At 36.9% G+C, this 19,033-nt stretch overlaps 1 protein-coding gene across 4 annotated transcripts in view; it reads right to left on the bottom strand.

Moving 5' to 3' along the window:
- The window catches only part of MYBPC1 (myosin binding protein C, slow type), a 77,185-nt gene that overhangs the window by 43,335 nt on the left and 14,817 nt on the right, over positions 1 to 19,033 (bottom strand). For all 4 annotated transcript variants that reach the window (XM_026868631.1, XM_026868629.1, XM_026868630.1 and 1 more), the window contains exons 2-5: positions 13,062 to 13,094; positions 10,073 to 10,114; positions 3,730 to 3,765; positions 2,410 to 2,445 (exon numbers count right to left, since the gene is read on the bottom strand). In XM_026868631.1, the coding sequence (XP_026724432.1) occupies positions 2,410 to 2,445; positions 3,730 to 3,765; positions 10,073 to 10,114; positions 13,062 to 13,094 (147 nt within the window). The remainder of the gene's footprint in view (positions 1 to 2,409; positions 2,446 to 3,729; positions 3,766 to 10,072; positions 10,115 to 13,061; positions 13,095 to 19,033) is intronic.

Genomic DNA, 19,033 nt, shown 5'->3' with positions numbered 1-19,033 from the left:
AACTCCTGCAAGAACTCTACCTCTGTGGTGACAGAAAATGAAACTATCAGGGAGAGAAAGAGGGGAACCTGATCAGCCAAGATGGGCACTGTGCAATTCGAATGGCACCAGCATTCAACCATGAGTGCTTTATGGAGGCAATGCACAAAGGGCAGCTCTTTGTTTTTCAGAAGAGATGGAGGTTCTGAAAACACAAACAGCTATAAGCACGAACAAAACACATATGATATATAGTTTCGGTTTCAAGCCCAAACTCAGTACAAGCTAGTTTTTCCTATTGGACCACAAAATAGAGCAGGGATGAAACTTACTTTTGAACCTTGTACTCTTCTACCATGGTAGAAGCAGAGTTTGGGGATCAGTCAATACCATGTCCTGCCATGTGCACTGGCTGGTATTTTACAGAAAAACAGTTTGTAAGATGTAAATGATTGTGTCATATGTTTGGACACAGCACCTTCTCTTCTGGGAAGTGGGATTTTGGAACTGAAAAGGAACAGCGATACTGAGAGAAGCAGCAAGTGAGCAGAAGCAGCCACTGTCTCCCCAGGGTGGAGAACTGTACCCTCACAGCAGTGCATTTCTGATCTTTCTGCTCATCTGAACAGCCCTGGCTTTGTGCTATGCAGTTACATCTCAGGTAAATACATGTAAAACCATGGTCAAAGCTGATTCCTAACAGACAAGGCAGGGAGAGCAAGGCAGTAAACGTCTGTCAGTTACCAGCTCCCTTTCTGCAAAGGCAAAGCATGGCTCTCATATTTCATGTGAGAACTTGCAGAGTCCAAATGCCATCTCCTTTTTTTGACGAGTTATCACCAGTGCATAGGGGAAACTGAGTAAAGTCAGTGCTGCCATGGTAGTACTGAAGAGCAGAGCAAATGTGAAAATGTACATCTCTAACTAAGAAAGCCAACTGTCTTTTTCAAATCAGAATTGCATCTCCCTTATTCTCCTTGAAATTCTAGTTGTTTCAGAAGCAAAAGCAACTTTTTATATTTTGTCCAATGCTCTTTTGGTTTTGGTTTCATAACTAGCATAAATGAGGAACCAGTCACACAACATTTCTCACTTGGTCAAATTTTAAAATTAAAAGTTCCTTTCCCTGCGCAGTATTTTCTGTAGAAACTAATTTGCCAGAACTCAGAATTGTCTTCCTACTCTGTAGAGATTACTGCTGCAGGAAACTTTTTAACTCATGAAAACGTCCATTGCTCACAAATGCAACATGACTCATGACAACCATGGGAAAATGCAACCAAACTGGTTTTATTATCCTAAAATCTATTAGGAATTTGAAAAAAAAAAAAGGTATAGAAATGCTATGAAGTTTTGCTATAAAATCTTTGCCTTTCAGTCTTTCAGTGAATTATGTATGATGTGCCTAACTCCTCTGTGTATGTCTGCTTGTACAACATTTCATACAGGTAAAGACATTAATGTATATCCACACACGTATGTACACATATATGGAAACATATACACAGACATACAGGAACACAAATATATATAGATACACATCTATATATACTCTCTATGTAATCTAGATGTTTAGATTATGCCCGTATAACATGCTAGTATGTGGAAACAACATAAGAACACGTGAAAGTTACTGGTGTGAACAGAATGATGCGACAATGCTCGGTACAGGACCTGGTCACGTGCAGTAACAAACCTAATATGCACAGGGTGAAATGGAAAAAGGATATTAATAAATGGAGAAGCTTACACAGAGTCATTAATTTGGTACCACATAAAATAACACCTAAATATTATCATCACCTTTAGATATTAACGTTTTCCTATTTATTAAACAAACAGAACAGAACGTGGGTTTGACGTTGGCTCAGGGGGCTGGCATAGGCGGCTATGCCAGGTCAGTAACCATGGTTGAAGTACCTGCTGCTCATTTTGTTCCAGAGGCTGCAAATCCTGAAACCACAAAAGTGGGTGTGATATGCGTTACCTGCCAGGGTAGGAAGAAAGAGGTTATGACTTTACTAAGTTTTCCCCACTGTCCTTTGAGCTGTGAGAAGAAGCCATTCTCCTACAATCTCCTGGGGCCTGTGTGTGGGATTCAGGTAAAGCCACTGTCACCCTGTGGGCTGAGGAGGAAGGGAATAGTTGCATATCTATCTATATAGAAATAGATATAGATAGATAGGTATGTATGTATGTGTAAAATACTGATATATGTCCTGTTGTGTGCAGCAAAGCCTTCTCTCATTCTTGGTTTACCTGCTAGAAACCTCTTTGTTGTGGTACTTAAAAACATTTCAATAGCTACAGCTTGATACTGTATGAACAATGCAATAAAATTGAAATATTACCTAAGAAATAAAGTGTTAATAATAATGGTTGTAATATGTAAATTTTGGAGGTTCCATCGTGTTTTTCAGGAGGTCTCACCTGAATCTTTTCTTTCCGATGGCTTAGATATCCCATCTGAAAGGGAAGAGCAATTTAGATGACACCAGCTCCGAGATCACAGTTTATCTGACCTCAGATCATTGGGATTTTAAGAACATCGATTCTTCATGCAAGAAGATTAGACTAGATATTTAGGACCATACCTATGAGGAACTATCAGAATACCAGAAAAAGGAAGTGAATGGCTGAGAAAAAAAAAAAAATCAGAAATCTTCCCTCTTTTCTTTAGAAAATCTAAATTAGTGTTTAATTCCCATTCAAGGCTTCCTTTTTAGTAGTTCGTATTTAGAAAGGTTCTGTGAAGCTGATGTTTTCTTCATGATTTGTGTCATTCCAGACAACAGATGAACGTATGTTGTTCAATATTTATCTGAGGGAACAGTACTTTGAGTTATTTCAATAGTCTATTTATTTATCTAGGCTGTGCAAAATAATGATAAATAGTTAAAATTTATTTTTAGGGTTTTGTGATTTACAATGTTATTTATATATTTATCTTTTACCAATAGGGTCCTCTAGTACTGTAGATCATTGTACTGTTGCTGACTTTGCAGATAGCATTCAGCCCAAAGTTAATAATGTAAATTATTTTGGGAGAAATCAGGAAAATGTGATCATTTAGGGCAGTGAGGCTAATTAAGAACATGTTTTTCATTTGACACACTGCAAAACATTTTCTAGTGTTCAAAATCTCTGTTTCATTCACAGTTTATTTTTAAAACACGTTAAGCAAGCAATGGAGAAATTTTGCCTATGTTACATCTATCCTGATGGACGCCTGCACTGTTGCATTTCTCTTACTGCCAACAACCAAGGACATTTTATCTGCCAGCTTGGCAGCAGTGACTTGAAGCAGTACATTCAAATTACTTTGTAGGTCATATGGCATAAGGTGAGGTGATAGACAGTTATGTGGATACACCTGTTTCGAAGTCATAAGGCATCTGTTTTATTTGTAATTCTGGAATTTGCTCTCAAGACGAACCTTAAAAATGCACTCCATGTTTGCTGAAAGGAAAAGATAATGGGAGTTCCTTTCAGAACTGCTAATCGATATTTTACCTTCCAACGGCAGAAGTTCTGCCAAAGACCTCAAGCAGGAACTGGAAAGGAACGTATCTCGTATGATGTTCTTGTACTTCTGAGCAGAGATTTATTTAATGTAGGGGACTTCAAAAAGCTTTTTCTCTAATTAGCATGTTTTGAGCTCAGTTCAATGGTTTGGAGTCTTTCTTCATTAATAGTCAAGAGAAAAATACATACATACATACACACACAAAGCACTATCACAGTCCTAACCTGCTGGTGGAGTACTAACTGAAGTGTCATCTTCATCTGTGAAAAGAAATACAAATAAAAAAGGACATATAGAAACTGAAAGCACAGACGATCATCTGCTTTAAAACAACTATGTGAAAATGTAAAACCTGCAAAAGAAAGGGAAAGAAATTGTAATAGTCAGGAGCATTCGCAATGGAAGCTTCAAACTGATGAAGAAAGCTTTGTGTAATTCAGTAGCTGAAATGGTAAACCTTAATCTCTCAAGCAAGTAAAGAAAAATGAGATGTGGACTGTGATCTATTATTAAATCATGAGTTTATATGAAAGCTGCTGAGTGGTTCTGTTTGTTAGAGATGTAATCCACAATAAATACAAAAGCCACAATGAAATCAAGGTCAGTCACATATCTAACCTGAGGAAGATGCCATTTCTCTGATGTCCATGTCTGCAATTAAAATGTGCACCATATATGCTTTCAGCACCATTAAATCAATATAGGCAACAGTTAAAAAGTCCCCTGTATTTATACTTTGTAATTTCTATATTAAAATATTAATTTAAAATGCAAGGAATAAAAAACTCATTTTTTTTCCCCATAAGACAACAATTTGAAATAAGGATAGAAATATTATCATCACACTGCATTGTATCTTTTAATCACACTAAAAGCTGACTATCATCAGGTATTAAATCACTACAAGCAATTGTTATCCAGGTATTTTTAAATGTTTAATCTCATGGAGTACATTGAGGTATATATTTGTATAAATCAAAAGCCTAAAAAACCATGAAACTGGCATTAAACCTGAAACACTGTAGTCATGATTATTAGAAAACCAGAATAAGGTAAAGACTTATCTTTACAAGTCTCCTACATCTCTCTGAATTTTAGATGTCAACTAGAAACCTCAGACATATCATTTTCTGATAAAAATATGCAAAAAATCTTAGTGTTTTAAAAGCTTAATGATACAAAAAAAAAAAATTACTAATGTAGCATTTGAAAGGCTAGAATAAAATAGATATATTTAGGATTTAATGCATATATAATGAAAAGATAGCATGTCTTTTTTACATTATCAGAAAACCATCTGGAGAACATTTCAAGGCAGAAGAAAAGATAGTTGAATAAGAAAAATTTTAATTCTGAAGTTATCCTTTGATTTTGACCTTAAAGTTATAATTTTCCTATATTTTCTCAAGGACAAATGTAAGCATATGACAAAAGTACACATAAAGTATAATTGCATTTTTGTAAATATTTGTCATATTAATTTTTTATGCTTTCTTAACCACGGAAGGCTAATTGAAAATCTGTTAGTAGCATTTAAATAGCTACCCATAACATTTTACTCATTCCTTTTTAAATGATTCGTCAAACTTCTTTTTAAAAATCCCTTGGGAGGAGGATGTCAGTTGTAAAAGGTAGGCCTACACATGAAGGATGATTAATGTGTTATCTTACAAAAAGAATTTATTCATAGAAAAAAAAAATCATTTAGTGGAAGAGTTCTCACCACCTGCATCATCCTATGGCATAAGCATATGTTGAAGATGTTGATTTCCAGCGAAAGCACAGTAACGATGAAGTCATGTCAGATGTTTTAACTTACGGTACTAACAACTAAAGGAATGCAAGGCTAAGTAATACCGCTGCAAATCTTTCTCCATATTTCATGGAAGTATAAAGTGTACTTCCAGTTCTTTTTGTCAATAATGTCACTATTGTGGTTGATGATGGCTTGAATATGAAAAAAATAATTAAGATCAATCAGCATAAAACATCTGATGTGATGCACCGTACATGATGATGTATGATAATCACATTATTAAAGAACCACTCTATTTGACTTCTATTTTCTTTAAACATTTGAAAAACTAAACCAACAAAAGGTGTTATTAGTTTTGCAGAGGGATTGCTGAAGTTTCTCCAGTGTAATCTATCATTTTTCAAACAAAATGTTAACATCAAACACAAACAAATCAAAACAAGCAACGTTTCAGAAGTATCAAAATGAAAGCACAATTGAATGTGCTGTAAAGTGAAGGAATATGAAAACAATACATGCCAGTGGAATTGCTTTTACAAATGGGTAATTATCAATCCATCATTCCTTATATCTCAGGCTTCTAGGACGAAATGAACTGACTATTGAATAAAGATGAAAAATGGTTCAACGGATGCTTTCTGTGATGAATGATTGTTTATGTTAGCAGTAAATTCTATTTAAAGATAACAAAAATTTAAAAAATACCAGACTGAGTGGTAGAACTATGATCATTAGTTTACTATCATTATTTTCTCCAAGTAAACATTTAATGGAACATATTTAGCAATCTTTTGCATGAACAAGAGCTGGGTATGAAGGAGGCAGCTGGTCGATAGGATGTATTACTCTATAGAGATATTTCTTCTTTGGCTTCTATTAATCTATGGCACATTTTCATTAACAAACAGGATATTTACATTTATTTCCTTGTATCTAAATGATCACTTTAACTGAGGAGCAGGCCTCTTGGAGCTCCATCAGGAGTCTCATAGGGGGAAAGAACACTCCATATCTCAGAAGCTAATGTAAATTTTTTTTTTATACTCACAGCTAGTGTAATCTCAATATTAAAAATTCTGACTGCTGAGACATCAAGAGTGTAGAAAAATCTGTCAAAATACAAACAATAACTACTGATTCATATGTGAACTACTGATATAAAGAATTTTAGACCTTCTGCTTTCCCTTGATTTGAAATCTACCACACAAAAGTAGGAGCTGTTATTCTTTGCCACGTCACGTTATTGATAATGTTTTGAAGAAGTGGAAAAATCATATCAATGTATTATTTTACTTTTCTATTTTTTAACTGTTTAAAAGAAGACTTGAAAGACATGCGTCAATGTCAAAAGCCTGGTGCTACATAACTGAACAGGGGGATTTTGGAATTGACTTCACTGGAGGAGCATCTCTAACCTGATTTAATCAGCTAACAGAGCTGGGAAACTGATTAATCTTTCTTTGTTGTTCCTTGCTCTCACTCACTGACAGCCACGGGAGCTGGCACGAGAGATATGGAAGGTGTATACAGGCAGAACAGTGAACAGGGAAGAGACACTGTTTTGCAGCTGCAGGTGACTTCGGAGGACCTTAACGTCCATCTGTGCTACTGCACCCTGGAGCAAGTGTTCAGGGCTAAGGCAGGAGGTAGATAAACACCACAAAGAGTGAACCATTCTCTTCATGGTACATAAACACAGAGTAACTCAACTAATTGGCTGAATCGTCTTGGTTCATGCTGAAATTACTGAGCACAGTTTAACCCTTCTGAGACTAAGAATTTACTTTTTTTTTTTTTTTTTGCCTTCAGTTACCCATCTGATTTTCAAAGAGTATTCAGCAGTCCCATAGAGGGGACTTGGCACTTTGGAAATGGTAAATGAAGTACATACATACAGAAAGCAAAGTTTTAGTAGAGAGGTGAATGGATAAGTGAAACCTGGAAAAATACAAGGATGAAATGTGAACATTTTAGTAGATGGTTGGATGGAACCTAGAGAAAAAGGTGTCAGTAAAACATGCAGAAATTTTAGTAGCTCTCTGAATGGCTGGGTATGACCTAAAAAAGGAATGAGAAAATTTATATTAAAATTCAGTTATTATTCCAGCAAGTGGGAACACAATTCTAACAATATTCAATCTGTAAAATAATGCTAAAATTAAAAACAAAGGCAGGAGAATTTAAATTGAATGAGTATAAGATAACATAATAAATTTGGTGGGATTTCTGCTGAATCACTTTTTTCTCTGCAAATAAAATGGATGATCATATATATCCTAAATTTTTACAACATTATTTCAGATGGTTTTGAAACTAGAAATTGTATAAAAGATTTTTCTATGCAAGAGCTACTGATTTACAGCGAAATAACCACAAAACAGCAGACTTTATCACACTGTCTGCCATTTCTTAACTTTACAGTGAACATAAAGGAACATAAATACGTAATTTCACACAGACAACTACTAAAAAGAAATAGAACAGTAAAACAGACACACAGATAGGTATGCTCTAGCTTCCTAACTTCTGCTGTTAACTTTGTCATAGAAATGAGGTGAAAATTATGGACTACACGGTTTACGTGGAGTATCACGCTTGCCTTCCTAGATGCCAGATTCCAGCACAGCCTGACTGTGCTGCAGAGAGGGATTTTCTCAGGTTACTATGGTGTGCTGCTTCCTATAAGTTATCAGCAAACAGGTCACAACTGCTAACACACAGGTATTGCAGAACTCCTGTGAAATTAGATATGAAATCTTTCCCATCTCATTCCCATTCAGGGAAGTACCCAAATATGTTTCTTCTCAAGCTACAGAAAGAGTTTTAGAAATAGCTTATACAAAAGTTAACCTCTAGCTGGTACAGTCATAATTTTCTTGTTGAACTGCTCATTTTCTGTTCTAAATGACTTTGGACATATTGGAAAAATGGAACCTTTTCCTGTTTTGTGTATTATGCTCACCATTATAAAGATTTTCTTCTGGCAGAATCACTCTAAGAAAATATACTTTCCCTTACTTGGTGATACTCTAACAAAAGAGGAGCTGATAGGCACTATATCTAATTTTTTTAAAAAATTGCTACTGAGTGTCTGGCAATGACATGTACATTGCTTTGCAGAGGTGACAGTTTCACTGGAGCATGGCAGAAGGTCATTCTTCCCATATATTGGTATTCAGACTTTCACTGGAATTATTACTGGGGTGGTTGCTGCCACCATGGGCTGAAACAGGAAACACTTCCCATATTAGGATCTGAATTTTTTTGGTAGTAAAATCATCTTAGACAGTGTAAGCACCAAGAAAGCATTTTTCCCTTAGCAAATAACTGTGTTCTTCACTAAATTCAAAACAGAAATATAATAGTGTATAAAAAGATAATAAAAGTATTTCATAAGATACCTACCATGTTTTCTTTTTATTTGGTAAAATGTAGACGTGTAAGCAGTGGGGAAAATATCATCCATGTTCAGATTGAGAACAAACATTTCTCTCATATCAAAATTAAAGCAAGCAGAACTAACTGCTGGAATAGCTTGAGGCAAGGCCTTAATCTTTTTTCCTGTCATTAGGCATGCAAATTGTTCTTGAACCGTGTTTCCATTACCAAGATGACAGATTTGGTTACTTGCACGAAATGTTGTGTGTCAAGATAATTGCTCAATGCAAAGGTAGCCGGCAAAATAACATGCATTGAATCTTGGTTCAGCATTTTTATTTTCAGACGGGTGCTTGAATCACACACTCTCAGTGTTTATATTTTGGCTTTGCTGAGAAAAATAGCCATGCACACCTCTGCCAAATAAATCTGCAAGTATCAAATATGCATCCAGTCTGTCTAAAAGGCAAGATTTTGTCTGGAAGAGACCAAAAGCCAGAATATATTTTCAAGCAAGCCATTTCTTGATTTGCCATGAAAAAGCATAACCGTGCCAAATGAAAAGCAAGCATTGCATCAGTTGTAAGTATATTTTGGTCTGGTTTAGCCTTTTATCAGAATGAAGAAAAATAAAAGGTTATTGCTTTCAAAATAAACAGATGAGCTGTTTGAATTCTACTTGGGCAGGGAGTACAAGAGGAGCAGAATTTGGCCCAGTTCCCTCAAAATGTATCTTCATAACTGGAAGAATTGCCAACAGAGCTGGAGTCTAATCTCAGCAGCACAGAAATATAAATTAAAAAGGGAGCTGATTTTTACACGCATTGCTAGTGGAATAGTCATGTGTTTGTTCACAGCAGACAATCCTCAAAGAGATTTTTTTTAGAACTTGTAATGAGCTCAAGTGCTGGACTTCCAGTGAGGACAGAAAGATGAATGTATGATTTCTCTTTCAGATGAAAAAAAATGTATTGGACTTTGCTGAAAGGTAAAATATGCAATATCAAGTTTCTGTGGTAGAATAGAAACAGCTTAGATGACAGTAGGAGATTGTGCACTTTATCTAAAAGCTACCAGTGTGCATAGTATCTGAGTTTTAGCAAGCTTGCTCAGTGTCAACATCCAGGCTCACATAAACCTGGCTTTCTGCTCATGCAAATCAATTGAAATATGATCTATTAATTAAATGTTCTGTATAAATACTGCTGCTAAAGTGTCAATTGTGTTTGCAGAATTTTTTAAGATACTCATAAGTATCGTATTTTCCTTGTGCTGGATAAGTCATGCAGAAAAAGGATCCGGGAAGCTTCACATCACACTTCTGAAATTTGGCACCAAAATTCTGAATTAAAGTTCAAGCAATCCAGCGTCAGAACAGCATTTAGGAATGTTCTCTTTACTGCCCATTTTAAAAGTATGATTTCAGACTCACCTTTACCCTTTCCAGTTTCACCCTCCTGTGGTGTTTTTTGTTCTGTGTAGGAAGTACAAGTATATTTTTGAGAGGATCTTAAAGTAAAAAGAAAAACTTACACAGCATTAAAAAATACAGCAATATTCTAGGTTCTGCTAGTATTGAAAAAACAAAATTAATGAATTATTGATATACATGTATATGTAATATACAGTTGTAATCCCACAAAGCATTTTACAACTGTGTATCAATGCATTTTCTATGTTTTGAATGTCATATGAGATTGAATTTCCTGTACTCTGTGGAAGAAAAATATCAAGTTTTTTTCAGAAGTAGCAGTTGTTAATCTCTTGTTAGTCTCCTGAAGCTCTTAGGTTTCAAAAACCTTTGTAATTAGTTCCATATTGTTAATTTGAATGGAAACGGATCAGACAACAGATACTGTCAAATATTAATGATACCTAGAGCTCCATCACCCTAACTGGTTTATCCTTAAGACAAAGTACACCACAGAGAGAGTTATTGAGGGTGTTCTTAACTCTTTATCATCATCTTTCCTAAGCTATTTGGTTTTAGTTTTCTTGATCAGAAGAGTTGCCAGCTTGTCCTCTACTTCAAGAAGGTGAATGTGAATTATCTTTGACCTCTTATGTATGAAAAAACTTGGACTGTATTTTCAACAAAATAGAAACGTCTGTGCTTTCTCTCTTTCAAGATTTGACAAGATTCCTATTCTCTTTGGTTTCTTATCTCATTCAATTTGCATACTCGTCAAATCATATGAATTGTGCTGTCTTCAAGGTCTAAACACTCAATATTCTATTGCCTGTGAACAATGACTTTCTATGGCAAACTTACCTGTCAACTGCCTGAGATACCATGGGTTTGGATGAAGTTCAATGATTTAACATTGTCAAGGTGAAGGTAACATAACTCTTAAGCCACGGAGAAAATATCTACAAGACCCTGCTGATATTATGATTATCCTGATTTCTTGTTCACATGTGCATAGCCATGGTAACTATGAAAATAAAACTTGAAATTTGGAAGACAAGTCCATATTCTGGAAACCTGACAGACTCCCACACGCTTCTGTTTGGATTCCCTAAATTTCCAAGCTCCAGTTGTCAGGTTGTTCATCGTGGCCAGATGGTCAAACCTGTTCCTTTTTAATGGGAATTTTGCTACAGTAACACTTTCCTTTCCTGCTAGGAACTGGGATTAGGAGAATTCACCATTCTTGGTAGGTGGTAACATGTCTAAATCTCACCTGAAAACCTCATCAGGGCTAAGTATATCAACCTTCTGGCTTGACATTGAGATCTAGAAGGAGCTCTTACAATGACTTCCCAAAATTTTCCTGTTAGAGTTCAAAATGCAGATTATGTCCAATAAACTATGTATATGCTATAGCATTTGGATTTTGAACAACCAACTTCCCTCTTTGTGTGGTAGCACTTGGTAATCCAAGATGACAGCATTCTGAGTCGGGCACAAGGAAGCTAGGAGAAGTAACTGGCACTTCCATCTTAGAAGTACCCCAGTTTGGTCTGTGCCTAACCATAAAGGCCTACTGACACCCTCACTGGTTTACAGAAGTACATATATGGGGAAAAGGAAGGGGGTTATAGGTGTGATTTTGTGTTTAATTCTGTGTATTTAAATAGAAACAAAGAAATTTTTATTTATTTGAAAACGTTAATAGATTTTTTAAATTTAATACTTCTGAGATGCTATTCCTTTCCGTTTACAAAAAGCAGTTTCTCATTTGAGATCTAGTTAAAGGTTAAGACTGATGAAGAGCATGAATTCAACTACAAAGTACATCAGATAAGAACCTCAGTGTGACTATTTTGAAATTAATTACTTCAATATCAACTGTACACATATTACGGTTGAGTAAAATACAACCAACATGAATAAAATTTCAATTATCTTTCCTTACAAATGTATGCAATATAAAAGAGTTTGTCCTAACATAAAAACAATATATAGGTTATTTAAACATTAAACTCCTTGTGGCAAATTCTACTAGTCCAGACTTTTTAATTTTTTAATGAAAGAGTGTATCATTTAAATAAAAATGTCTTGAATCAGCCTCGTAAAATGACAATTTGCAAGACTGTAAGTAAATGCAGGTTTAACACCTGAAGAGTATTTGTTCTGTTTGGTATTGCTGCTTAGGTAGCTACACAGAGAATAAAACTTACCAAATGGATAAATTAGAGATGCATAATGTGTATTAACCAGCATCTGGGAGTGTAATTCCAGTTACTCAATGCAAGCCAAACCCAGAATTCAAAGGCTTGCTTGCCTTTCCAGCTCCCATTAAAGAAACTGGAGCAGCTTTGCGCAGAGCTTCAGCTTTACCTGGAGCCCTAGTCCTCATGAATGAGTTTCACCTCAACTAACTTTGGCTTTCTGGAAGTTATTCACCCACTTCAATCTAGACAAACAGACTCTTCGGGTGAATTGCCTATACATAGACATCCAGCGACATTTTAGATAGGTTATCCAGGAAACGCCCAGTGGATGAGCATGTATGACCCAGGATCTGCTCCACTGGTCGTAGGTGGATCACTGGTGAACAACTTGTCCAAGATACCTATTATTCAGATGGCTAAAATTAGGTGAAACGAATCCCATGCTTGATTGTCAGTTTTACTTATGGTGTACCTTCAAGGAGAAATGAAAGGGAGCATTTTGGTAACTAGATGCTGTTCAGAATCAAATTAGCCACAGGATTTAAGCAGTCATCATTTTCCTGTATACTGAAGGACATTTGTATCATTATGCAAACAAGAAACTGAGTCTGAAAAATCAAAATTCAGGCAAAGCAAAGTGAGAATATTTTATTGGAGCAGTCTTTCTTAATTTTCTTACTGTCCTCTCACTTTCAAAAGGACAATGAACACAAATCATATTATGGCTATGCAGTATCTAGGCTCATGCAACTGTTGTTACTGTCGTTAGTGTTACAGTGCAAATTAGCATTTTTGACACTAACCTGGAGGTGGTGGTGCATTTTCAGTTTCAATCTCTGAAAAATGAGGAAAGAAGACAGATATTGAACTTCAAGTAAAAGCAAATATATGTCACACATCTGGTATATGTTTGTTGAATATTTTAATGCAGTTCTCAAATTTTCTTTGCTTTCACACAAGCAACACATGGAATCTTCAGAGTGAAATGGTCAGAGGCCTAAAACTTATGCTCTGTGAAGAGAAGGTACTGAACTTGTTCAGTCTAGAGAGATATAATACTCATGGAATCATAGAATAATTTAGGTTGTAAAAGACCTTTAAGAACATTGAGTCCAACCATTGACCTAACACTGACAAGTCCACCACTAAACTATCTCCTCAAATCCCACATCTACCCGTCTTCTAAATACCTCCAGAGACGGTGGCTCAACCACTTCCCTGGGCAGTCTGTTCCAATGCTTGATAACCTTTTCAGTGAAAAAAATTTTCCTAATATCCAACCTAAACCTCCTATGGTGCAACTTGAGGCCATCTTATTGCTTGTTACTTGGGAGAAGAGACCAACATCCACCTCACTACAACCTCCTTTCAGCTAGTTATAGATAGAGGACAATAAGATCTTTCCCTGACATGCAGATCATATACCTGCATGTATTCATATTAATTTACATAGGCGGGTACTTTTCGTGACCATTTGTCAATTCGGGTTTAGGACGGTTCTGGAGTACCATGGAATCCAAGTTGAATTTCAAGTTTGGATTTGATTTCTTTAAGTCAATTAGTCTTGAACATATGCTTAAATGTATGTTACCACAGCAGTATGCTTTCTGTCAGATGGTATCCTATGGTTAAGCAAACTTTCCATTAACTGGAATAATATCTGACATGACTTCAATCATGAAGTGTAATGGATCCATTAACATATGAGGATCATGCACAGAGAATCCAGAGACCTTTCTCTCATTCTCACCACACCATTAGATCTAGAGTTCAGTGCAAACAGAAAGTAAAAAAAACATCATCTTAGCTGCTCTGTATAGGACCTGCAGTATGTTTGGGTTTTCTTTCTTTCATTTTAAACTAAATCACCTCCTTTTCATATATGTGATATAGAAAATAGGCTTCTTATTCTGTTTAAATGTTATCCTTTTGGGATTACATGTTCTCCAATCTAAAAACATAAGAACAAATTAACTAGATAAACTTTATTTTTAAAACACTAAAGGAAGATTATTTTCATCTTGTAAAAGCCTTAGGACTCTAGACTGATTGAAAATAGTAATATTTATTGGAGATAGTGCAATGACTTCAACTACTTGCAACAAGCAAAGATTTAAAAGGTTGAAATCCTTAACTGTAACAGTAGATGGCACTTACTAACCTTTGTCATGTTATGGGTATTAACCTCTGGGACCCCACCTCAGGTCATATTCAGGAAACAAAGTTTCAATTTCTGGCACAGAAATGCTGGTAAGGCTATTCCTTTGCACTCAGGTCTAAATATAACTAAAGCATGCTTCCCATTCTCAACAAATCCATTTAATGTTTAAAATGAAGGAAGATCTTTAGTACAAATATAATTTTAAACTGAGTGAGTGAATTTGATATAGTTTAGGAACTTCTAGCTACATATGCAGATGCTATAGCAAATCCTTGCAGAGGGTCCAAAGAGAATCCCTTACGGAAGGGAAGAACTCAGTGTCGTATGTTCTGGTCACAGCACACATCATACAGAATAAAAGGGAGAATATATATTAAAGGCCAACAGACACAGGGTCTGATAATAGAATAGCTTTACTTGGGTTCATAGCAATTTATTTTTTCTGGTCTAATTACTAATATACTAAATTTTGCTTTGCGGCTTAGGAAAATATTTAAATTTTTCATATGAAAATTGCACCACAAAAAAATACATCTTGGAACATATCCCCTTTACTATTATGACATTTCTCACAGCTTCCACTGAGAATAAAATATCATCTCTGTGGCATGGAGCGATGTTTCTTGCATGGAAAAGCAGAAAATTATTGACTGTATACTTGTCGTTTTGAAATTTAGTAGCTAGAAACAGAGAGTATTCTTATGAACATTGAATTACAAAATTCTCCCTGGCTCACCAGCAAGAGCCAAAATTTATAAACAAAATCTCACCAAACTAAACACTTTCCAGGTTCAAATGAAAGGGTTATGAGCCTTAGCAGGGGCTTGCCTTGAGTTTTTATCTCATCTTGAAGGGTATTTCATAGCATTATCACACAGTAGTGTTGGTCAGAAATCACACATAGGTCCTGTCTTACCTGGCAGTAGACACAGATGTTAGCCAAACTCTACAGCACAGACCAGACCTGAAATATTGTTAATATAGTCTAAACTTCATCTCATACATGCAGACATAGAAGTAGATACTCAAAACCTAAGCAATGACATATGCAACCTACTCTAGTTGACCCTGTTCCAAGCAGGGTGTTTGGACTAGACAATCTCCAAAGGTCCTTTCCAGTCTCAGCTATTCAGCAATTCTGTGATGGGATAATGACTGAAGCCAGACCAAGAAGTCAGTGGTTTCTTTCCTAAACCATAATTCAAGGCTGTTTGGGCTATTGCTAGGAAAAATGAGGCAAGAACTGAGCTCAGGGGAGAGACCTGAAGTATGGTGTGCGAGGAAAAAAGGAAGGGAGGGGGGGAGTTCCAGGCACTGAGGGTGGCAGAGACATGGGAGATACTTCAACATAATCTTCTGACCATGTGGGACCCCTTTCATGGTCATGCTTGGCTTACAGTTCCATTCCTGAGGACAGCCAGGAAAAAAACCATTAATAGCACTGAGTAGTTTCCACCTCCCCAAAGAATGATAGCCCTCTCTGGCTGACCTCTGCAACAGGCTTGTCAGCCAGGAAAGGGCTCTGTGCCCTCAACCAGCAGCTTACGGTTGTGTTTCTTCCCTAGGAGACATGCTCACTGGAGTTCCCAGATGCCGTTCCCAACAGCCCCATTGCCTAATATGGTGCTCTGTCAAGGCATTGTCAGGCAGGCGGGTGGTGGAGTGTTGCCTCCGGCATGCCCTCCGCGGCCCCTTGGGAGCAGTGTTCTTCACTGGGTTGTAAGGATGCCTCTTCAGCTACAGGGGAAACAGGCTGCTGAAGGTCCAGTTACCACTGCAATGATACCATAACGTCAACTGGGCCTTCTACTAAGCAACGAAAGTTAACTTCTGCCTCACAGTTTCTAAGACAAAAGGTAATGGTCTCTTCTTTGCGGTTCTTTATTTAAGGAGTCAAGTTTTGTCATGCTAAACATAGACCTTGGTTTATTCATTGGTTGTGAAACTTGTAAAGCGGCTGGCTGTATATCATTCTACAGCAAGACAAGGAGTTAACTTAGCAGTCCTTCCTTTCTACGAGGCTACTCAGAAATAATAGTATATTAAAAAGTGTAGTTAGCAAATGAAGTGAAAACACAACTGTCACTTGGATAATATCTCCAGAAATGCTTTCATGCTTCAGTCATGTCATGAGATGCATTCAGGATCCAGTTTGATATAGGATATGAGCACTTAGAGCCAAGACATTTTTATTTGTGATTTATAATTATACACGCACACATACACTCTTGAAAATCAGCAGGAGATGCAGCTTGACCTATTACCAACAATTTCCATCACTGTTCCACATTTACTATGTTCGATTTTTCAGATAAAATAAGACTTAAAATCTCTTGCTATGCATATAGATAACTAAGCTTTAAAAAGTTCCATGAGATTACCCATGTGCTAAAGTTGTGGAAATACTTAAGAACCATGTTAAATTGGGACTATCAGTATTTAAAATTTCGATTCCATTTTAGGTCTGGCTGCAGTGACATCCAACCTGCAATAACCACAAGAAGCTTTGGCAGGGAACTGGCAGGGTGCTTACGTGTGGTGGCCAGTTTTCAACGGTTCTAAATTGCCACTTCCACTGGCTTCTGTTACAGCAACGAGCATAGAAACTCCCTGACATCATATATATATTACTTTTCACATTGGAGTGTAAACATAACAAGGCATGTTGCCTGTTCTAAAACAGCGTCCAGGTCCACTCTACTACTGTGCTGGGAGGAAAGTATTCAGGAGACTTGCAGTTCAGACCATTTGCAAGCTACAGGTTATCAGCAAGCACAGTGGAAAGAGGCCTGGCTGGATAACCCTTCTCATCTTGCAACTCTGTACTCACAACCAGGTTTGGTTTGGGTAGTCTTAGAAACCCTCAATGATATTGGAAAATGAGTAGTGGTTTGTTTGGGTTTTTTCCCTTAGGTGAAGGCAATGACCTTGAGCATTAAATCAGGGATTGCACAAAGTCTAAAGATAGCATTTCCACCATCACTGAGCTGGAACATGCACAAAGAGGGAGGAAAAAGTCTCCTGCACTAATTTCTCCCATCAAAGACTCTGGTCTGAACAGCCAAGGGATTCAGGATCTCACCCAGTCTGACCAGAGGGTTTTCTTCCATTTACCTGAAAGGGAAATCAGGACTATAGCTGCATCATCATGGATACAGGTAGGATATCTGTCTGTGTAACAGCAGCATATTAAAGTGACTGTCATATGTCAAAGAGCATGAGGATGGCCACTAAATGCTTTTTGTGGCAAAGACCTGTCAACTTGTGTCAAATTTAAGTAGGTGGATTAAGCTTGTGGACATAGCCTCGAGGGATCAGACAAATATAACTATTACGTAGGCATTCCTAAAGTGCTGACTCTGCTAGCCAGACAAAAATAGACAAAATGCTAGTTTGGGGAGAGAGTATGGCTCACCCCAGCCCTTGTGCAGTTGTCATGTGTAAGGATTGTTCCTTGCATGTGGCCCCTGTAAGACACGAGAACTGCCATTGTGGCACATGGCTGCTTTCCCCAGGGGTAGATGCTCCACTGAAATAGGTGGGCAGGGAAGGACCAGGGATGTGGAACAGTTGTTTGACAGACCTCATGTCCAGATCATCAGCAGAGAAAAGTAGTAAAGCTTCTTCCTTTCAGTGTTACTTACACTTCCTGCAAGAAAAGCGCTCTGAAGAAAAGAAATGGCTCAAAATGTTTTGACCATTTTTTATGGGTCACTTCACCCAGGACAGTACAGAGTACATCAGTGATGTGAATAAAAGCCATAGCCTCATCTTTTGGAAGACAGGAACTTGCTCAACAAACTATAGATATTATCAGAGCATGACGAGCATTTCATTGGGAAACAATACTGTTAGCAGACCCCAGATTAAGTAAGATGGGAAACAAGGGGGCTTGATTCAAAGTCATTTGTAATCAATGAAAGAGCTCTTATGCGTTTAGTTGGACTTAAATTGAAGTAAAACCTATTCTTATCAATACTCAGCCTTCTGCAAAACCTGAGTGCAGTCATGCAGACAGGGTCTGCCTGCTGCCTCACGAGTCTCAGTTCTCCACTGAGAAATATCTGACTTGTGTGCAATTTCCACAGGCAGTTCCTGATCTGAGTGGAAGAAACTCTTAATACCAGATGACATCATTACCTTTTTAATGAATAACCATGAATATTTTCTATGTTACTTTTAAAATAAAGCTACAGAAACTATTCTAAACAGACTTCAGTCCTCGATCCTGAGAGCAAAAGTCATTCTAAAGGACTGAAGTGAATAAGCAGGGTGCTCTGGTGGCTGCCGAGATGACTATTATTGTGTTCAACGGTGTGATGGAGCCAGACTGATAAATTTGTTAATGTATTTCTATTTTCTTTTTCCACTTATGATGATGGTGCACACAGATGAGACTGACTGTTTTGGCTCGCTGTGACTGTTTTTGGTAGACAGCACCCTTAGGTTACTTACTGCAACAAAGTGAACAAATTAGCATGTTCACTGAATCTGAAATTATTTTTATATTCCAACAATTAAAAGCATCATAATCCAGTGGTGCATCTTCAGGCAGGGACTGGAGAAGAACCTTAACAAAGACTTTGCTTAATAATTTAATTTTGCATGCAATTA

This window comes from Athene cunicularia (genome assembly GCF_003259725.1).
Source record: "Athene cunicularia isolate RWA chromosome 1 unlocalized genomic scaffold, athCun1 chr1_part2, whole genome shotgun sequence".
NCBI classification, from domain to species: Eukaryota; Metazoa; Chordata; class Aves; order Strigiformes; family Strigidae; genus Athene; species Athene cunicularia.
The sequence above is the reverse complement of the archived record's forward strand: the minus strand, read 5'-3'. Positions and strand labels throughout refer to the sequence as shown.